The 23530-nt window shown below is 38.7% G+C and overlaps 1 protein-coding gene across 1 annotated transcript in view; it reads right to left on the reverse strand.

Annotated features, from left to right (window-relative positions):
• Window positions 1-23530, reverse strand: part of IQCH (IQ motif containing H) — a 197268-nt gene that overhangs the window by 129406 nt on the left and 44332 nt on the right. The window contains exon 6 of the mRNA XM_036437981.2: window positions 4681-4801. Coding sequence (XP_036293874.1) covers window positions 4681-4801 — 121 coding nt within the window. The remainder of the gene's footprint in view (window positions 1-4680; window positions 4802-23530) is intronic.

Raw genomic sequence — 23530 nt, forward strand, 5'->3', positions numbered from 1 at the left:
GGACTGCTGGCTCCCACCTGCTCACCTGTCTGCCAGCCTGTTCACCCCCTAACACAGCCTGATTGATGCCTAACTACTCCCCTGCTGGCCTGATTGCCCCTAACTGCCCACCCTTGCCAGCCTGGTCATCCCCAACTGCCCTCCCTTGCAGGCCTGATCACTTACAACTGCCCTCTCCTGCTGGCCATCTTGTGTCCACATGAGGGTGGCCATCTTGTGTGTTGGAGTGATGGTCAGTTTGCATATTACCTCTTTATTATATAGGATTGTTATTTCCTTTAAAATTCAGAGAAATCAGCCTGGTCAGCCTGGCTCAGAGGTTGAGCGTTGACCTACCAGTATGAACCAAGAGGGCACAGTTCAATTCCTGGTCAGGATACATGCCCGGGGTTTTGGGCTCAATCCCCAGAGTAGGGGATGTGCAGGAGGTAGCCAATCAATGATTCTCTTTCATCATTGATTTTTCTATATCTCTTTCCTTCTCCCTCCCTCTCTGAAGTCAATAAAATACATATTAAAAAATAAAATAAATTTCAGAGAAATCGAACACATTTTAATAACTAGAGATCTTTTGTTCTGAAAGAAGGAAACACTGTGTGCTTGAAACCATGCCCTTAATGTTATAATGAGTCATATTTTAGAAGAGTTATTTTTGGACATTTTTCTTGTCACCAGAATATGTGAATGCCTAAAGAGGTTATTTTAGTGTAACTGGGCAACACATTAGTATTAATGCAACTAATTTACAATTCCTGGAACTCATACTGTGTCGGCATGGCTGATGCCAAGGTTTTTTAAGGACAACGTATTTTTAAATAAACAAACAAATGAATAAATCGACAAATAAATGAATAATTGAACAAAGCTTGCTGTCAGGGGCAAAGCTTTCATTAAGGTGGATCTATTGTATTGAAGCCAGAAACCCAGAAACTCTGGGAGTACTTGACAGAAACTTGTGATAGGGCTTTAGCTTCTTGTTGTTCTCATATAATAAGAAAAGTAAAGAACGTTGGGCCTCAGTAAAATCCTCGTCTACAAACTCGGTACCAAGGTGGACTAAGTTGAAGAAGTTGACACACATCCTAAGAGGGACAACTATTGCTTCCATTTGCCTTATGACCTCTAATGACTATATTATGTTATTATTAAGGGTGTTGTCCCTGGCCAGGATGCCTCAGTTGGCTGAGCATCATCCCAGGCACTGAGAGGTGGCCAGTTCGATTCTCGGTCAAGGCACATGCCAGGATTGTGAGCTTGATCCCCAGTAAAGGAGGGTGTAGGAGGCAGCTGATTGATGTTTCTTTCTCTCCCTTTCTCTTCCTCTCTCTCTCAAATCAATAAAAACATATTTTAAAAAAATTTTTAAGGTGTTAAAGTCTAGTGTTTTAGGAACTCAGAAAAATTACTACTGAGGGATTGGTGGGCTAACAGAGACTTCGCTTGGTTATGAAGAAATATTCAGTTTACTTACTTCAGAATCATCTAGGGAGAATTTCTTATCACAAATGCATATTCCTGGGCCCTCCAAGGCCTGCCCAATTTTCTGCAGTCAGTGCCTTGGGCATTATTGAATATGTACCCTGAAGTTTGAGAGCCACTAGAATTGAGGCCCAATAACCTACATTTTAAATAAGCACTCCAGGTCCTTCTTTTATACTGTGAAAACTTAAGAACTACTTACTGATCCAGAGTACAATTCCTCAAGCCCTTTTTGAAATGAATACTAATGCTTTAAATATTTAGACTAATTCTTTGTCCTCACAAATATTTTCCACCTATAAATATCAAATATCACTTCCAAGAACTACGCCTGTTTTGCAGATGTGAAAAGCAGAGCTCTTTCTCAGTATATTTTTATTATGAGAGTGAGGGTCATTCTCTGAAAATTCCAAAGAACAGAAGCATGATTTTAACCTTTGCTTTAGTACAGGTTGAAGAAATTCACTTAATTTTAGACACACACACACGTGTGTTGCATTTACCATTGAAAATAAAAAGTTAAGACTATGGAATAAGAAAGACAGCCTAATAAGTAGCTTTTCTTTAAAATGCTGGGCACCTCTAGAGAGGATCTGACCGTATAGCCACCTTTGGTTTTACCAATAGTTAGTCTGCTTTATAATTCTGTAGGCATTAAGGCTAATTTATAGAAATCTGAAAGCAATGCAAATAATTCTTGTTTACACACATGCCAATAAATCCTGTCACATGGAGGGGCAATTCTCTCCCCAACCCCAAAAAGACAGTTGTGCACCTATTTGCAAATTTATTTCCATACTTTTATAAATGTGTCTGTTGTTTGGATTATCCTTTGAATCAATTGGAACGTTTTATTAATTTCCTCATTTAATTAATGAGTTAAATAACACTCTTAACCTCATTTTCTATTTGTATGAGTCATGATTTTACTTACAAATATATAAATAAAATATTCTTTAACAATTTTGGAGACCTCGCTGAGATAAGCAAAAGATTCACCTGAAGTTGCCAGAAATGATGAAGCTCATAAAGAACGAAGTCCAGGCACACATTTTTCTTGGCTTCCACAGGTGAATTCAAAGTGGAAACAGAATTTTGTTGATTCTGTTTTTCTCATTTCAATGCTACTCCCTATTAATCCTGGGTTTTGTTTTTGGTTTTGGTCCATTTACAGCTGATAAGTTATTCCTGTTGTTAGCTAAAATGACTGGAAATTTGGTGATCTCTGTATATGGATTAATGTCTTCTGCTCCCAGTTGAGTGAGAAACAATGGAAAATATAGTTTGGTAGTTTTTTGTTAGTCTATTTGTGTATTTTGAGCACAAAAAAATTTAGGATTTTCATGCCCACAAGAAAAGAGAATAACTGATATCTGGACCATTAAGTTTTTGTGTTTCTGTGTTTATTTTTATCTGTGTATGAAATTGTAGAATGGAAGAGATAGGCTTTCTCTGTGTCTATACAGTAGGTCTATGTATCTAAAATTCAGAAAGGCTTTGTCTCTCACTGCAAATGCAATGCTTTCCTGTCTCCAAATGGTGTTAATCAATTAGATTGTAAAGTCTCTTAAATTAAAGGACGTCTGTTCTGATTGACTTACAGAGGGAAATAATGCTTATGTAATAAATGTTCCTAGAATTCCCCCAAAATAAACTTCTAATACTTTAGATGTGACGCCCCCACCCTACCCCCCGCTCACTTCACAAATTCAGACACTCTCATTGAGTCTCCTTAATTTTTAAAAAGTCCTCACCTGAGAACATGCTTAGTGAGAGAGAGGAAGGGAGAGAATGAGAGAAAAACATAAATCCATAAATGCCCCAACCAGAGATTGAACCCAAAATCCAGATAATACCCTGATTGGTATTATCTGGAGCCACTCCAGCCATGCAGTGCCTCCTTACTTTTAATGGCAATATAGTTGTTTGCATAGTGTCAATACGAATCTGTTTTTCTTTTACTAAGATATAATTAGAAAAATTGGAATTTAATATTTAAGAATGATGCTTATTAATCAGGTATAATACATCACTTAAAAAGAACTAATGTTGACTTCATGATGCCAATGTTTACAAAGCCTCCCAAACTGGCCAGGAACAAAGTTTACAGGTAAGGAACACCCATTGGCAGGCCTGAGACCCTTTAGAATATTTAAAGTACCTCTGAGAGAGAGAGGAATTTACCCATAGGTCCTGCAGTTGAAATAGAGTGGACAGAGTTCCTTGGGCTTGATTTCTAGCCTCTGTAAGTAAATAATAGAGGCTTTTAAAGTTCTGTCTGAATTCCTTCGGAAGACTTCCAGCAGAGCAAATGTGAAATGTCCTACATGGTGAGTTAACATTCTCGCTACCCCTCTGTAAACTACCAGGCCAAACCCAATGAGACTGACCTTAGTCTGTGAACATGTATGTTTATATTTGGAGATCACTTGGATCATAATGGGGGAAGACTGTAAGTAAAGTTTTTTGTTGTTTTTTTAAGTTTTGGAATAAGCAAAAGAAATGGCTGAATGCCTTTTCAATGGAATGCTACAGCTGCCAGGGATTAGCTGAACCTCGTCTCAGAGGATACTATTTTACAACTGTAGAGATTAAGGTTGACTTGCAAAAAAAATCTGATAACAATGCAAATAATTCTATCCATAGGCATAAATGGAAATTCTGTCTGGTGCAGGGACGCCCCTCCTTCCCGTGGAAAAGCCAGTTTTGCATCCATTTGTGAATTTATTTCAATATTCTGGTCCTACACATGTGTGTTCTCTGGATTCTTCTTTAAACCAGTTGTGACATATTACACATGCCTGCTTTTAATTGATGAGGTAAATAAAACCTTTGACATGTATAGGTCATGATTTTACATGTTTTTTAAAAAAATTATCTTTCAATTCCATTGTCTCATTAAATTTTCATAACACTCCTACTTTCCTGTTGAATAGGTTAGGAATTGAAAGTTCATTCATGATGTCATTCATCCAACCAATAGTGGTTGGAAGTGGTGTTAGAAGAAGTTTAAGTTTAAAAAATTTAGCTCGCCAAAGAACTTTCAATCGTTGTACTGTTAATATTTGGCTCTGTTGACTAATGAGTTTGCCAACCACTGATAGGAGCGTTAGTTGCTAAGCCAGAATTGAAACTCAACCCCACCTCAGTTCTCTTTCCTTTAGATTTCTAGACACATAATATGGTTATTGAGTCACTAACCTTTATTGGCATCTTTTTGTAAGACTGGCAGCGGGGTGAAGTAGGGGTCCGTGCGATGAGAAGCTGGCAGAACCGTGAGGCTGGTGACCGTGGACCCTTTCATTAACTTCTGGACGCTCGCCTAGATGGTCAGAAATCTGTGTTCAGCAGACATGTTTGCTTTCAAAAGGAAGTTTTCTTCTTGTAAACAATAAATAAGATTATGAATAGTTTCATTACGTTTTAATAAGGTAGCAATATCAGCTCCAATTTTATTGCTCATGAGTACCCTGTGCTATTGTCTACTGTGAGGAGTTTGTATAATTTAAAATAGTTAATTAAATCCAATTAACATGTTGTGATTTCCACTATGCAAAGTCAGTATAGTAGTTAATAAAGGAACATTAAGATTTTGTTCAATTTTAATGACTACGATATAAAAGTGCTAAATCTTGGCAGAAGAGGTTTTGAATACAACAAACTTTTGTACTAGCAAATTTCCCAGGAAATTCATATTGGAGTTTTGAGGATTAAAAAAAATAATAACCTGGGAGAATTTAAAGATAAATACATCAGTCAACACTCAGATGAATTCTGAGTAGACTCTTGCAGCTCTCAGAAATGATGAAGCCATAGATCAGCTACAGAAGATGATTACTTTTCCTAAAGTCATAAAATGTTTTATAATAATTATGAAACACGAATTGTTCCTATTAAATGATGTCTAGACTTAAAAGATTATATGTTTTGCATATGCTAGTAAATCACATTTAATTGTATAGCTCACTAACAATATTTTTACCTTTATTATGGGAGGTGATGAATTACCTGGGCCCTCTCAGCTAGGAAGGGGCAACTGTTTGATATTTCTAGACTGATTTAAATTTTCAAGTCATTTTCCAAACATAAATTAATTTGCATAGCTTCTAAGGGAACCAGGTAACGATTTGCTATTTAACCAGGAAAGAACCAGGACAGAATGGTTAGTAGATTTGTTTCCTGATATTTGTACACAGATATACACACTTAAAATATACTGTGTACACAATGGATATACACTCTTATAATTATACAATTTTAAGATGAATCTGATTTTACATTAGTGAAATCTGCCATTGGACTCGGACGTACTGCACCTTATTGCTCATCAAGGTCATGGTGACCTTAAGGAAAAAGAAAGGGGAAATTTCACCAAGACTCTTGGGAGAAAATGACGTTACAAAACAAATGCCTGTTGGCTGAGAAATGCCTGTGTGAACAAAGCTGGTAAGGCCCCACTGCCGGGTGTGGTACTTAAGGGAAACTGTAAGAAGTTACCATCCCATGCACCCCGAACCTTCTGATGCTGTTGGTGAGGGCAGTTTAAAATGACTACAAATAGCAGTTTTTACAGGGGCGAGAGGGCTGTAAGTGCAACCTGTTTCCTTCCAGGTGAGCTGGAGGAGGAAAGGGAAGTGCTACCGGCCTCGCCTTCAGGAGAGTGAGGAGCCCTAAGCACATGGTGTTGTCATGGACCTGGGGTCCCATTGATCTGCCTCGGGCTCTTCCTCGTCTCCAGCTCTCCTGTCCAGCCCTCCTCCAGGTATAAACAGCTCCCAAGATCTCCTCACCAGCGAGGCTGAGAGAACCACCCAGCGTGCTGTCCTCCAGACAGGGCACATTCAGAGCTGAGGACGTTCAGCACCCAAAATGGCAGGGTCTCCCCTCCTCAGATTGATAGGAGGGTCAGGGAGGCAAAGGTAAATCGGAGGAGGAAGGAAGAAAGATCCACTTAAATAAAACTGCCAAGCTCTGTGAAGATGTAAAATATGGGTTTGACAGTTCAGGGGCACACAGCACAATTTATCTGGATTTCCCGAAAGCCTCTGACAAAGTACGCCTGACAGCCTGCTCTTGGAAGCTAAAGTGGCAGGATCCGACATAAAACACCATGTGGAGTATGACCCAGAGGACAGGGCAGGAGGCAGGTGACATGCTGATTCTGTCAGGCAGTCGGCACATTCATAACGCTGCTTCTTTCATTCTCCCAGCTATTATACATCAATCTCAACCATGTAAAAGCCGGACCCAAAGGCTATGCAGAAAAGGCAGTGCGGGGTGTGTGTGTGTGTGTGTGTGTGTGTGTGTGTGTGTGTGTGTGTGTGTATGTGTGTGTGTGTGTGTGGTATGTGTGTGTGTGTGTGGTGTGTGTGTGTGGTGTGTGTGTGTGTGTATGTGTGGTGTGTGTGTATGTGTGGTGTGTGTGTGTGGTGTGTGTGTGTGTGGTATTTGTGTATGTGTGTGTGTGTATGTGTGTGTGGTGTGTATATTTGTGGTGTGTGTATGTGTGTGGTGTGTGTGTGTGTGTGTGTATCTGTGGTGTGTGTGTGTGTGGTGTGTGTGTATGTGTGGGGTGTGTGTATGTGTGGGGTGTGTGGGGGTGTGTGTGTGTGTGGGGGGTGTGTGTGTGTGTGTATGTGTGGTGTGTGTGTGTGTGGTGTGTGTGTGTGTGTGTGTGTGTGTGTGTGTGTTTAGGGACAGGGAAGGGAATTGATATCCTGGCGGGTTTATAGAAATTAATTCCGAAAACAGTGTCACTGGATGTGAAACCTGAGCCCCCTCTCCCGCCCCGTTCCCATGGAAGAGGTAACCACGTCTGCATGTGCTTGGCTGGAGGGAGAAGGACTGTAACAACCACATTTATTGAGCACTTACTATGTCACACTGACTGTAATACTATGAGCATTACATTTCATGAGCGCTGGAAAAGCTTAGGGCTGCAGGAGTGCAGAAGAGGGAGTCATTAGCCCTGCCTGCTGGTATGGCAGAAGGCTTTGCAGTGACTCTCACCCCTGACTGTATGTTAGAATCACTCAGGGAGCTTTTTAAAAATACTGCTGCCTGGGCCCCAACCCTGGCCTTTAAATCCGAAAAGCTGGGCTGGAGCCTAGACTGTGAGGGTTTTATAAAGCTCCCAGGTGATCCTGATGTGCAGCCAAGACTGAGATGTACTGCAGAAAGTGATACTTAAACTGCACCTGAACAGAAGCATCGACTGTGTCACGAGGAGAGAAGGGTGCCATTACATAGGTAGGAAGAACGGAGGAGACGAAGTGAAATAGCACGCAAATGCATGACGTTCTTGTTGAAGGTGAGGCGCTCGAGGGGCTGGAGTATGGTGTGTGTATCAGGAGGGCAGGTCCGGCGATGAGACTGGAGAGCTAGGTAGAGACTCACGTAAGTTAAAAATACCAGCTTTCTGATGGTGAGGATTGCCTAACAGAAGTCGAATATCATCTCCTTCGGGCTGCTCCTTTATGTCATGCTTTCCATTTTATGCTGGAATCATGCTTTGGAATTTGTATAATATGGAAGACCACATTACCAATGAATCATATGTTAAATAGAACACTGTCCCTTCTCTCTGGTATTTTATTACTGTTTCCAGAACTATAATTCATAACTCTATCACTTTATGCTTAAACCGTCTACAATAGCTTCACATTTTTTTCAATACTTAAAAAACACACAAAAGCTTAAAGAAGAAAACAGCAATTACTTTCCTGTCAGCCAGAATTAATCATTGTTAATATCTTGGTGTATTTGCTTCCAGTGTTCTCAAATAGAAAAACCATTTTATTTTATTATCCTAGTAAAAATGATATATGTTCATTATAAAGGTTCCAAATAATACAGAAACACACTAAGATACAAGTTTAAGAACCGCATTAGGTCACCCATTATTCTTGACATCTCTGGAATAACTGACATATTGTTTTATTAAAAAATTAGATTTATGTTATATTTTAAACTTAATTTGACATAAATTTAATAGGAGGGGAAATGACTGAATTAAACCCAACAAATTATTAAACCTCCAATATTTCTTAACACAGATTCCTGTGAGTTAAAAAAAGACTTCTCTGCAAGGGCTGGCCAGTTTTTTATGTAAGGGCCAAATAGTAAGTATTTTAGGCTGTCCAGGTCCATTGTGTAAGCAAAAGGGTGAATCTATGTTTCAGTAAAACTTTATTTACAAAAACAGGTGGTCAGACCTCAGGCGGCACTTTGTGGATCCCTGCCCCTTCGTTACACACAGGTGATTATGAAAAACATTTCGATTTTTGAAACCACATGGTTTTATTTTAGATGACCCAACTCCAAAAAATGAGAGCATTCAAACTCTCTTGCTGCTCCCAGCTCCCCTCCCTGACCTCCCATTTGGTATTATATTAGTATTATATTAGTAATTTTACACTGTCCAGTTTATAGGATTCACATTATTTGAAACCATAATTGTTATGATTGTTTAGTATTAATTCTACCTGCAAATGGATCCAATGCTCACCAAGTTTTTTCTGTCCTGGTTCCTCTTCAATGGACTTCTTTATTTGGATTGTTTTCTTAATTGCCTGGCTTTGGTTATCAAGCAGTTTTTCCCAAGTGTTCAAGGGGATTGTACTTCTCTGATCCCTTATACTTCAGTTACATCTGGGGACATCCTTTCTTTTCTCAAAACGTGGTAGATGCTGTACCACTGTTATGAAATCTGCTGCCAGCTTTATTTTTTTTACCCCTTTGTAGGCGATTTTTCTTTCTGCTTGAATGTTTGAAGCGTTTTTTATTAGGTCTAGTAATAATTAATGTCGTTTTCTAATACTTTTTTAAATCGAATTTATTTAAACAATACAACAAAATTTAATCAACAATATAGTTGCCGTTGTTTTCTACTACTTGTGCCCAACGCTCAGGAAGCATTTTAATCCCTCTGTTGTAAAATTCTTGTGATTTTGATGCAAAAAATTCGGTCAATGCATTTTTGAGGCATTCTTCATTATTAAATTTTTTCCCAAGAAGAAAGTTTTGCAAAGAACGAAACAAATGGTAATCGGAAGGGGCAATATCAGGAGAATATGCAGGTTGAGGGAGAACTTCCCATTCCAACTGGCGCAGTTTTTCAGCAGTGATTCTTGCAGTATGCGGTCGTGCGTTATCGTGGTGAAGAATTACTGTACGCCCTTCCGATTAATCAGCGCGGGTTCTTTTTCTCTTAAAGCTTGGGCTAACCTTTCCAATTGGGCACTATACACTGCACTTGTAATGGTTTGGTTAGATGGTAAAAGTTCATAATGAAGAATTCCTTTAAAATTCCACCAAACACACAACATCACTTTTTTCGCATGCAAGTCAGGTTTTGGCGTGGGCTGCGGAGCCTCATTTTTGTCCAACCATTGAGGCCGTCTTTTCAAATTAACATGCAGCACGCATTCTTCATCTCCGGTAACAATTTGCTCTAAAAACGGCAAACGGTTTTGACGAGAGAGGAGCGAACTGCAAATTGTGACTCTTTGATTACGGTTGTTGTCTGTCAACTCACGAGGAACCCATTTTCCAAACTTTTGGACTTTGCCAAGTGCACGCAATTGATTGGAAATTGTTTTTTGTGAACAATTTAAAGTTGTCGCAAGCTCTTGTTGGGTAATTTGAGGATTTTGCACCAAAAGAGCTTGAAGAGCTTCTTGATCAAAATTGGACACACGGCCTCGACCACTCTTGTCATCTAACGAAAAATTTCCCTCGCGAAATTTCTCAAACCAACGCTGGCATTTTCTGGCGCTAACTGCATCTTGACCAAGAGCACTACAGATGTTTTTTGCAGCCTCACTTGCTTTTCTTCCTAATTGGAACTCGTAAAGCATGCAGTGCCGAATATGCTCTTCATCCGCCATCTTCTTAGCCCTAGTTTTGCTACAAAAACCAAACCAAACACAAACTTTTTCAAGCAAAACTTGTTAATTGCACTTCACACGTTCTGTAGATACCACGTGTTTGAAGATTATGTCAATACAAGTCAACGCCAAGCAAGATTTTAAACGAATGTTTAAAACGACATTAATTATTACTAGACCTAATAATTATTTGAAGTTCAGGTATTTAACTTAGGAAACACCTTCATGTTAAATATTCTAAATAAAATTTTCTTGGGATTCAGAGCTGTTTTTTCCACCTACAGACTTAGTCCTTCACTTCTGAAAATATTTTCTTACATTTTATCTTTGGTACATCTCCTTCATCTGCCGAGTTCTCTGTTTTAGGGACACCAAGTGCATCTAAATGTTGATTCATCTTTATCTCTTATATTGTGATACCTATCTACTCATTCTCTCCTGGTTCCTTTTAGAATAGAACACCCTATGTTTTAGCTGAGCACATGGCTATTCAGTTCCAGACTACATTTCCCACTGTCCCCTGTGGCTAAATGTGGATATGTGACCCCATTCAGACCAATAAGATGTGAGTAGGAGAGAGAAGTATAACCTTTGGGACATCTAGAAGTTCTTGCCTCATCTTTATCCTTTCTTTGGGCATAGAGAGAAGCCATTGAAATGAAAGTGTCTGTAAACACAGAAATGAGGAGATGATGGAGTATCAAGTTAGCAGGAACCATATCTTGGATAACTTCATGGAGCAGAGCTGTTCTGCTAGCCTTGAATTTCTCACCTGTGCACTCTTTTGTGAATGAGAACTGAACTAACTCACACAAGGTGTTATATGTTTCCATTTCTTTGTTACAGCAGCTTAGCCTGTTAACAAACTAATACACATGTGTATTAGCTTTTAAATAATTTCCTTTATTCTCCCTCTGCATTTATTGTGCTCTACAGTCCTTTCTTCATGTCAATGTTTCAATATTCAGCAGTGTTAGTTTTTCTATTTAGAGTTTATTAGTTCCATAAAGCACTTTGGTATTCAGTTTGTTTCCTTATATCTTCAAACTCCCTTTTTTGTCTCATCCTGCTATTTATCATCTCATGGTTGAGTTGTAGTTTTACTTAATTTATGGTACAATCAAGCTGTGCTGTAATGTGAAGAAATTGTGAGAAAATGCCTCCTGTTCCTTGGGTTATGTCTTTTTCTAGGTTAGTCTTTGCCTTTTGCAGCCCATGGTCCTCCCACCCCCCTCCCTTCTCTCTCTTCTTCTAGCTGTGGGTAAAATACTGAATTAATTTAATAGATCAGTGTAGTGGCCATATCATTTCTGTTTCCCTTGCTCATACTCAGGCAACTGCGCAGACATTCTCCTTGCTCCGATGTGGTATCTCCTCCCGCACTGTCCTGTGCCCCTGTGTCTTCTCTCCCAACACATGGGAACTGGGCACCTGGGTTTTCTCCGATGTTTTGTTACCTGAGGACTTGGGTGGGCAAAGCCTCTTTTTCGGGATGTCCACAGTCTTTGTTAAAGTCTGTGCACTCTCCTCCCTCTCCTGAGATGTTGATGAACTTCCTCGACCAGGGTTTGCTCTACCTAGATGAGAATGAGGCCATCCCTCCCTACCCCACCCCCAGGGCTTTGGGGCATTTTGGTGGACTTCTGAGGGCTTCACTGCTCTCCAGAAGAAGAGAACACATTATTTACTTTCCAGTTTCACCTGTTTATTCAAAGTTCCCTTGTCAGAAGAGAATAAAGATAAGGATGCCTGCTTGAATGTCTTCCCTCCAGATTTTGTAGTGTTCCTGAAAATCCCAATATTTTGATAATTTATTTGTCGTATTTTAGGGGTGTCGAACTCAATCAGAGAAGGGGCCAAAATCTAAAATCCAGCCTAAATCGCGGGCCGAATGGTTTACTGAACAGTCATAAACTGTCATTGTGATGGAAACGCAGCGGAGTGCAGTGATGACAGCGCAGTGCGGGCCACATTGCAAGGCCTGGCGGGACGGATTTGGCCCGCGGGCCTTGTGTTTGACACGTGTTATAAGAGGTAGGAAGGGGTTATGGTTAAAGCTATGCTGTACCCCTCTGCTTCGTAATCCTCTACTTGGTGAATTTTAAAAACAGTGCACAACCTGCATGACCATATTTGGCAACCCTGCCCCAATCCTCCTCCCTTTATTATGGATGGGGAAACTAAAGGTTGGGAAGGAAAAATACCTGGGGCACCCATTCAATATGCCTTTTAGCTCGGAGGCAGAACTAAAATGCATGCCCCTGCGTCATGGCTCAGGTCACCAGCTCTGCCCCTCCGTTCCCAGGGCAAAGCCCTATGACACCCCTTTTCCAGTGCCATGTAACTTCATATAGCAGGAGTCTCACGCTCTCTTGGACTAAGGTTTACTAGCATTCTTGGGCTACAGGAAAACTCCCTGGAAAGGCATTTGTAATATCAAAGCAAGAATACTGGGCTCAGTGCACCAGATTTGAGTCCTAGCTCTGTCACTTAATTACCCAAGTGCAAGGGGGAAGTATTTTAACCTTTCTAGAGTTTATCTTCAATAAAACAGGGATATTATTATCTATAGGGCAGATGGCTTTTATGTAAAGGATATGTTCCTGGAGGCATTTCATAATACTCAACTCATATAACTCAATACAGCCAGACAAAAATGGCAGGTATGGCAAAGACTGCTGGCTGACCTTTAATATGCTGTCCAGCCAGAAACTACATTTCCCAGCCTCCCTTGCAACTTCATGATGCGACTCTGGCCAGCAGTATGAGAATTGTAGTGATTCTACTGGTTGGAATACAGACATGATGGTGGAAGCATCACAGTCTCTTAGATGGAAAACTTCCTGTTTAGGACAGAGTGATCCAATGGAAAGTGCACGAGTACCTGATGCCACAGAGCTGCCATGTCAGCCACAAGTGATTTGTGCTCAAATTGTGACATGAGAGAACATTACTGTCATGTTCAACCTACTGTTATTTGTTATAGTTGCTGAACTCATATCCAAATAATACAGGGTAGCTTTATTTATTCAATTGGTGCCCCTCCTTGGAAAATTCAGCATAAATAGAGCTTACGTTCACTTAGACTACCAGCTATGAATAAAAATGAAATTTTGTTTCATTTTTTAAAGTTGGGGGATTTGCATGATGTCAAACTTTGTGTAGAAAGCAATACTTTATTCTTATTTTGCATCATGGTATTTCAGATTTATATAATCCAATTCCACATATGAATCAGAATCTCTGGTCTTCCATATGGCGGTTGTGAGGAATTAATAAATTAATATATAGAGACATGCAACACAAACTTTTTTTCACATCATATTGGGTTTTATTTTTAATATAAATACTAGAGGCCCTTTGCATGAAGACTCGTGCAATAGGCCTTCCTTCCTCTAGCTGCCGGCACCGGATTTCCTCTGGCACCCAGGCCTTCGCTCTGGCTGCTGCCTTCTGTCTTCACTCCGGCCAGAACCTTCAGTATTTGCTTGGGCCGGAGCCTTCAGTCTTCTCTGCTCTGGCTGAAGCACCACTCCTATAGCTCCCTTCCACCCATTCCTCCTCATAGCAGGCGTCCCAGCCCAGCCACTCTGTGCCTGTGTATGCAAATTAATCAGCCATATTTGTTGTGCTAATTTGCATATTCATTCCCAATGGGCTGATTGGCATTATGGAGGTATGGTCAATTTGCATATTTTTATTAGTGTAGATTTTGTTGGAGTTTAACTTTCACTTTTGAAAAGGCACAAATCATAAGGTTCTCAGTTGATCCACTTCCAAAAAGTGGACGCTGTGGGTAACTGACATCCAGAAGAAGCAGAGCATGGCAAACCCCCAGGGGCCCCTCTCATGCTCCTTCCCATCACCACTATAACCCAAAAGTAACTACTGCTCTCAATTCTGTTACCAGCTATTATTTTCCTGTTTTTAAATTTTATATAAATGGATTATTACAGTATTTTTTTTGTATTTGACTTTTAAAATTGGTGTGAGATTACTCATATTTTCGTGTATAGTAGTATGTTCACATCATGAACTTTTAAGTACTAATTTTGAGTTAGAAATTATATTTATAGCTGTAACCAGTAAGACTTAAGCCTCCAAACTTTCACTTTTTTGTATTGCTTATAATGTTCTTTCCAGAAAGTTCTCCATCCCTTTCAGCTTTGGCTACTAAATTCCTGTCCCCCTTTTTACACCTAGCGTAAGGATAACCTTCTCTAGAAAATCACCTCTGATCTATAATTCCTCTGCTCTCCTATAGCTTTCTTTTGTATATTTCTCTTATTACATTTATGACATAGGTTGTATTTGTATAGTAAGGCATTACAAAATTCAGAACCCATCTAATTCTATCTTAATATCTCATTTGAGGAAGGAATAGAGCAAGAAGATGTTTTAAGTATTATACAAGGTATATTGGAAAGGAGCAATTAACATACACATATCAGCAGATATTTTCCTTTTTGATAAAGGTATACAGTGGAAAGGCTAAATAACTGCTCAGTTACCCTTGTGGGGATGGTGGAGTAGCTTATAACAGACTCATTCTCCTGAAGATAATTATAAACTCTGGACCTTTTTTTTTTTTTTTTTTTTTTACAAAAAAAGATAATGTCACCAGCAAGCATGTATTGCAAGAAATGCTTCAAGGGAGTTCTTTAGGCTGGTGGAAAATGACACAAGTTGTCCCTTTCTTGTAAATAAAAAAGGCTCATACCCTTCTGGTAAATATAAAGACTATATTTAATTTCTCTCAAAAACAATTGATTGTTTATAGCAAAAAAAATTATAATGCATTGTTTAGTTTACAATATATGTAAATTACATAACAACAATAGCCAAAGGATTGGGAGGTAAATAGAATTCAATGCAAGTTCCTTACATTGTATATTAATGGGTGCAATATTAACACCAAGGAAACTCTAAGTTAGGGATGCATATTGTAATCCCTAGAGCAACCACTAAAAATAATGCAAAAAGTAATACTTTAAAGCTAATATAATAGAGTGTTTAAAAAAATCCTTTTAAATCACATAACCCGAAGTCAGGCAGAAAATAAAGGAATAATGGAAAATAAAAAATAAGTGGGGGAAATAGTTATTCTCAAAAAAAACAAACAAAAAAAACACACAACTGTTCAATAACTACATTAAATGGAAATGGATTGAACACTCTAAAAAGAATGGATTACCAGACTTTATTTTAAAAGCAAGATAAAAATCACATGTTTTCTATAAGAGATGAATTTTAATTTTAAAAGTACAGATGGGAGTAACAACAAAAAAAGATTGATAGGCCATGTCAACCAAAAAAGGAATGGCTATATTAATATCAAACAAAGTAGGCTTTAAGACATTAAGTATTTTAAAGAGAGAAATAAAAAGGTCAATTAGCCAAGTAAACATAAAAATCATAAACATGTTTGCCTTTAATATTAACACAAAATGCATGAAACAAAAATTAACAAAACTAAAGGAAGAAATAAACAAACTTTAATCAGAGTTGAAGATTTTAACATTTCCCCCTCAGTAATTTGCATAACAGATGCATTTTTAAAATCAGAAAGGATATAGATCTGCACATCACCATCAGCCACCTTGACCTAATTGATATTTATAGAACACTACAACCAACAACTGTAGGGCACACATTATTTTCAAGTGTACATGAAACATTCACCAAAATAAATTATATTCTGGACCATAAAACAAGTCTCAATCAACTTCAAATGATTTCAGTCTTATAAAGTATGTTCTCTAACCATATGAAATTAAATTAGAATTCAATAAGATTGAGGAACGTAAAACTAAACCCAAAAATTTGGAAATTAAACAACACACTTCTAAATAAATCACTAGTAAAAGAAATAAACCACTAGGGGAGCTTTGAATTGAATGATAATGAAAATGCAATGTATCAAAATTTGTATGTTGTAGCTGAAACACTGATTAGAGAGACATTTACCAGTCTAAATGTTTATATTAGAAAAGAAGCAAGATCTAAAGCCAATGATCTAAGATTCTAAAGCCTTAAAAAAAAGAAGAATAAAATAAACTCAAAATAAGTAGAAGGAAGAGAATATAAGAGTAAAGAGGTAAATCAATGTAATAGAAAACAAAAATAAAGAATGTTAACAAAGCCAAAAGTGATTCTTAGAAAAGATCAATAAAATAGATTAGCTTCAGCTGAAACTGGTTTGGCTCAGTAGATAGAGCGTCAGCCTGAAGACTGAAAGGTCCCAGGTTCAATTCTGGTCAAGGGCATGTACCTTGGTTGCAGGCACATCCCCAGTGGGAGGTGTGCAGGAGGCAGTTGATTGGTGTTTCTCTCATCGATGTTTCTAACTCTCTATCCCTCTCTCTTCCTCGCTGTAAAAAATCAATAAAATATATATTTTTTAAAAATTAACTTCATTAAGACTAATCAAGAAAAAGAGAAAACAGAAATAACTATATCAGAAATAAAGGAGGGAGGGAAGAAGAGAGAGAGGGAAAAGAAGGAAAAATGGAAGGAAAATGAGGAGGGGGGAAAGAAGAAGGAGGAGGGAGGAAAAAAAGGAAGGAGGAAAAGAGGAAGGGAGGGAAAAGGCACAGACACACACATACACACACACACACACACACACACACAGGGTCACAGTTCTCAGAACTGAAGTGGTCTTAGTGTGATAAAAAGGGTAGTAGAAGTGACCATGAGATTGTGAACAGACTCAAAGAACGTGGTGAGTAGAGATGACCATGGAGGAGATTCCAGAAAAAATATTATTTTGAACACATAGAGTTCTGAGTTCTGAGCGTCTGTATATCAGGCCTTGTATGGTTTGTGGTTTGTGGCCTGATCAATTTGACTCAGTGGCTGGAGCTTTGGCCTGCAAACCCAAGTTTGGTCAAGGGCACATACCCAGTGGGGAGTGTGCAGTAGGCAGCTGATCAATGTTTCTAACTCTCTATCCCTCTACTTTCCTCTCTAAGAAAAAGCAATAATATATATATATATATATATATATATATATATATATATATATATATATATATTTTTAAGAAATTGTTTGTTATGATGCCCCAAAGCCCATTCAAGAAAATACTAAATTCCAGTAAAATGTGACTAAGGAAGAAAATATATAATATCTTCTAAAAATGTCCCATTAGCCGAAACAGGTTTGGCTCAGTGGATAGAGCGTTGGCCTGCAGACTGAAAGGTCCCAGGTTCGATTCCGGTCAAGGGCATGTACCTTGGTTGTGGGCACATCCCCAGTAGGGAGTGTGCAGGAGGCAGCTGATCAATGTTTCTCTCTCATCAATGTTTCTAGCGCTCTATTCTTCTCCCTTCCTCTCTGTAAAAAAATTTATAAAATATATAAAAAAATAAAAATAAATAAAAATGTCCCATTAAAAATAGTTCAATAAAATCCAGCACTTCAGCAACATCCTAAAGATTCAAAATGTACCCAGGTGGCCCAATAGTATAAACATTAGTCTGACTCTTTAACTTCATGTTTCCCAATTTTATGGGACCCCAAACTTTCCTTTCATGAAATACCTATTAACATTCCAAAGAACCAGCACTCTTTGGAATATATTTTGGGGGGGGAAACTGATCAAAGGTTTAATACATAGCTAACAATTATAATTGCTATCGTGTGTTAATATACCATTCTGCCAAGCTAAAAGATAGTTGTTCACTTGGTTTTAAACAAAACTTTTTTTCAGAGCTTGAAATACAATGGACTCAATTTTTTTATGGATTCAGTCTGACAAGTAAAAATCTAATGATTTCTTATTGCTATTTTTCTCTATATATTTGATAGCATTTATTTGTACATTCCAATTACTTACATTTTTTAAAAATATATTTTATTGATTTTTTACAGAGAGGAAGAGAGAGGGATAGAGAGTTAGAAACATTGATGAGAGAGAAACATCGATCAGCTGCTTCCTGCACACCCCCTAATGGGGATGTGCCCACAACCAAGGTACATGCCCTTGACCGGAATCGAACCTGGGACCCCTCAGTCCGCAAGCTGACGCTCTATCCACTGAGCCAAACCAGTTTCGGCCAATTATTTAAATTTTAAAATTCTAAAAAAATAATCACTAGGGAACAATAAAGTACTGGCATGCCACCTGAATATCTATTACATGTCATAAAAGAAAAAAGAGAGTGCTTTGTAAGCTTTGCCCTATTGGTGGATATTATGCCACACACTCACTTCTCAAATATTGTCACAAGAAATGGAAAGGAAAGCAACTGGATTACCTCTGCCTTTCATATAACTTTCCTTATGGAAACTTAGGGCTATAAATTAAAAATTGATGCTCGGACAGAATCTACTGTCTCAACCTTCACTAGGGACCACATGAGAGGAAATGAGTTTAAAAGGTAATCTTTTCAGTTAAGGTCTAAGAAAGGCTTTATGAATGGGTTTATCACTTATTATAATTATTTTTTTGCTATTGCTACTTGTTTTCCTATTAAAGAACAGTGTGCCGGTCTCCAGGCATTTTTGTTTAAATACCGGCTGGGGTCACAAGTGAAATGAAGTTTGGTCCTCATTTACCTCATACCAGCAGTTGGGTTGGCACGCAGCTGCCGAACTGCTGGGGCTCTTTTTATTTAATTTGGCATCCCTTCCTGAGCAGTACTGAGACTTTTACTTCAATGACTCCACTGGGCTTTGCCGTCATTTCTGTGCTGTATCAGTAAAGTCTGCACAAGAGATGCCTATGCAGGCCCGAAAGGAGGCTGGGAGCAGGGCTAGTTCAGGTGTTTTTGCCTAAGTCAATGAAGGAATTCACCTCCCCGCCCCCCATACAAGTCAAATCCATTTTTTAAAATACGTTATTAATTTAGTAAGGAAACTGATTTGTGAGGAATAGATCATCTTAATCCTGTGTGTGTATGTGTGTAAAAGTGTGTTCTTTTTGCATAATGTCTCTTGGAATAATTTCCCTAAGAGCTGAATCAGACTCAGAAAAAAACATAAGTGCAAATTCTTTGTGAGCCATGTATTAATGATATGACTTAATTATACATGTTAACTTCTGCAATCCCTTATATGTAAAAAGGGGGTAATAGTCTGACATGTCCTAAGTATTAAAACTGATAATGCATTAACATCCCTAGGACAGGGTCAGGCACATAGTAGCTGCCCAACAAATGCTTTGTTAAAATCATACGTGGAAAGTGGAAAACATGAGCATCTTCTGTGAATGTTATTCCCACAATCAGAGGAGAAGACAGTTGCACCTGGTCTGCTTTTCTGTTTTACGTTCATATGTTGGTGATCGTAGAGGATGGGAAAGGAATAGAACAAAAGGAATACATTTTTATCGGAGTCAGAATTGTGGGTTTTCAGAACTGGAAGAGACCTTCGAGATGATTGGGTTAAATGCCCTAAATTCACAAATGAACAAAATAAGGTCCAGGGAGTGTAAGTGATCTTCCCAAAAACCATAGAGAAGTTGGTGACAGGTCCAGGCTTGGAGTTCAATATAAACACAGACTTTTCTTGTAATGAAGACTGTTAATACCGTAGGAGGTTAAAGCGTTTGGAAAAAACCTTCCTTTGACTAACTTGAAAAATAGTTCTGTTTTTGTGGTTTGCTTATTTCTTTTCTTCTAAAAAACACTTTAATCCTTCTGGAATTTTCTTTGGTATAGGATGTACGATTTAACTTAATCCTTTTTTCCAAATCATCAGCCAAATGACTCAGCACCATTTATCTAACAAGTCCTCCCTTTCCTACTGACTTACAGTGTCATCTTTATGACATTCTTCAAAGTTGTCTTTTATTCAAAAGTCAGTATCTCACTTTTTTTTATTTTATTTCATTGACCTGTTCATTTTTCTACCCATTGGATGCTATTATAATTACTGTAATTATATCACATGTTTTAGTAAGAGGAAAAATTCACCTTTATTAATTTTTTTGGAGGGGAAAATGAAGCCTTTGTCCCTTTGTTTTTCAAGATGATGAACACTGGCAAATGGAAAAGAATTAATATTCCACACAAATCAAATAAAACCCATAAGAATTTTAATTGGAATTGCATTAGATATAAAGATTGATTTGTAAAGAACTGACCTTCTTATTAGAATTCTTTTTTCCTTTTCAGGAATATGCTGCACATTTTTATTTATTCAACCATTATTTTTTAAAGTTGGTTTTGAGAGAAATAATAATTTGTTGTTCCACTTATGCATTCATTAGTTGCTTTTTGTATGTGCCCTGACCTGGGATTGAACCTGCAACCTATGCTGTATGTATCCGGATGATGCTGTAACCAAGTGAGCCTTCCGGCCAAGGCTATTCAACTGTTCTTTAACATTGCTCAATAAATTCAAGACTTGGCATGGAAAAGCTTTAAATACAATGATGATCTAGGGAAGGGAAAATTAATTCTACCTAAAGAGATCTGGGAAGACATTTTTATGGCCCAAAAGAGGAGTTCTCTACAAATGTAGTCAGATGAGGTACATGAAATTTCATTACTTAAATTAACCTGACACAGCCTAACTCAATTACACAGGCCCTTAACAAGTCATTCAAAGTCATTAACCACATACACACAGATTGGATTTGGACCAGATTGGACACTATGCCTTATGTTGGAGATCTGGCCCCTGCCCTCAAGGGGTTTACAATCTATTTGGGGGAAGTTTCCATCTTAAAAACACCAGCTCTAGAGAGTGTATCTTAAATGTTTTACCATACTTAGGCACGCACACACACACACACACACATACACACGGCAATTATGTGAGATGACTGAAGTGTTAACTAACCTTATTATGCTAATAAATTCATGATATATATATGCATCTAATCATCACACTGTACACCTAATTCCATGTCATGTGTACCTCAGCATTCCATGTCATGTGTACCTCAATAAAGCTGGAGGAGCACGGACTACCAGCTCCTCTTCTTGCTCTAATTCTTGAGTTAATGTTGCCTCTTACTAAGTAGTTTGATCTTTTACTTCTCTTCCCAGACCATGGCAGAGACGTTTGCCCACAAATTCCTTGGTCATTGAGGAAACATTCTTGATGTGGTCTCAGATCTATCCTTGGGAGGCAGGTCAAATCACCTTCCCCAAAGATCCATACAGGCGGTTCAGAATAAGGGCTAAGAATGCCAACTTGGACGTCAGACTGGCTGGATTTGAATGATGACGTTTTGGCCTATAGCTCTGTGACTTAGGGCAAGTTATTTAACCAGTTTCACCTCAGTTTCCCCGAGTATAAAATGAAAGTAGTAACAGTACTTAACCTGCAGGGTTATGGAGAGGATTACATGAGACAACCTGTGTATGTTGTGCTTACCACCACACAAAACACAGAGAAGTAGTTGGAAGGGCCGGCTTTTACCCCACATGCAGTTTCCAGAGCAGGTGGTACATGGCCGTTTACAACGCAGCCTGGAGCCCTGGAGGCACCGCTACACGTCCTGCAGGTGTCTGAGATTAGAAACTGGAGATTGTGGGGGAATTGCTTTCCCTTCCATTAAAATATAGGTCTTTCGCCCAAGCCGGTTTGGCTCAGTGCATCCGGCCTGCGGACTGAAAGGTCCCAGGTTCGATTCCGGTCAAGGGCATGTACTTTGGTTGTGGGCACATCCCCATTAGGGGGAGTGCAAGAGGCAGCTGATCAATGATTCTCTCTCATCGATGTTTCTAACTCTACCCCTCTCTCTTCCTCTCTGTAAAAAAACAACAACAATAAAATATATTTTTTAAAAATAAGTAAAATATAAGTATTTCGCTTGAAACTACGGCTAAAGGGAATAAATGCAAGGCTGTGGGAAGATGGGGGCAGGTACTTCCCCTGGGATTTTAATGCTTTAGATTAAACAATAATTCCATAATGAGGGGGCTACAGTTTTTGAAAATCCTCTGCTGAAAGAGTCAATCCTCTTTCCCCCTAAATTAGCATTACATAAAACAATCCAGTATTAGATATCAGTTACACCTTGAAACGTGTGGAAGGAAGGAAGTCGAGATAACTTTCTTGATGGTCAGCTACCTCCCTTGGATGAGTGCCTGCTTTCACTTTACAACTTCTCCTGATAACTTTTACAAAGATTGTCCCCTTGTAAGTTGGAAATAGAAAAGGGTATTTTGAAACTCATAAAAGAGTTTTCTTAGGAGCCTCTTAAAGGAGTAGTTAGGTACTCAGGCAGGCTTCTGTGAGATGTGTATAGCAGATTCTTGATGGGCATTTCGTTCCACATTGTTTTGTGAAAGCATGGCTGAGATGCCATAAGAACTTTGGTTTATATCCAGGAGACTACAGTAAAATTAGTTTTGTTGTGTGTTGTTTCCCTTAAAGTCACAGAAGCTATCAATGATGTTAAGTGAGGACTTGCTGTAAAGTTAAACCTAACCCTCAGCCATATCTGGGCCTCTCACCAGCCAGGCATCAGAAATTAATTCTTTTGCTCTAAGTGGCTTGGGAAGCATGGGGAGATGAGGGAAGCAGGGTATCTTGCCAAGAAATCCCCCAAGAATACTTTTCATTATGAACGGTTCCTTCCCACATCTATTCCTATAATATCTTTCTCTTTTTCTTCCTGATGTATCCTGTTTCTTCCAGCCAGGGTTTCTCTCCTTCTCTGGGTAGTACAATTATTTAGGTAGGAAGTATGAAGTGGTGACAGGAAGATGTTTCCTCCCCTCTTGCTCTCTTCCCCCTCTAACCCTCCCCTGCCCCCCCCCCCCCCCCCCCCCCGCCCCAGTTCCCAACTCTGAGTGTTAAACAAAATAAATAAGTTACATGATCATGTGGTCAACAACATGTTGAAATTGATTTAAAAGACCAAGGCCCCAAATAGGAATGTAGTCTAATTAGTATTATCAGCAAAGAAATAAGGTGTGGGCTGCAGGTGAGTGGTCTTTGCAGTAGGCCCAGCGAGAAGGATCTCCTCCGAATAGGCATTTCCAGGGCTCAAGTAACACGTTCTGACTCCGAAGCTATGCTTTTAAAGAAAGCATAGGGTGAATCACTATCGTCTGTGGATACTTACTTCTATTCTACCAAAGAGGTTTTAAAAGGCTAGAATTGTACACTTGATTCCAAGTACAGTTTAAGGTACAATGGGTTAGAATATTGGAGAACACAGCAATAGTATTTATTCATCTCAAGTACCTCTCAGGAGATA

This window comes from Pipistrellus kuhlii, unplaced genomic scaffold (assembly GCF_014108245.1).
Source record: "Pipistrellus kuhlii isolate mPipKuh1 unplaced genomic scaffold, mPipKuh1.p scaffold_m20_p_1, whole genome shotgun sequence".
NCBI classification, from domain to species: Eukaryota; Metazoa; Chordata; class Mammalia; order Chiroptera; family Vespertilionidae; genus Pipistrellus; species Pipistrellus kuhlii.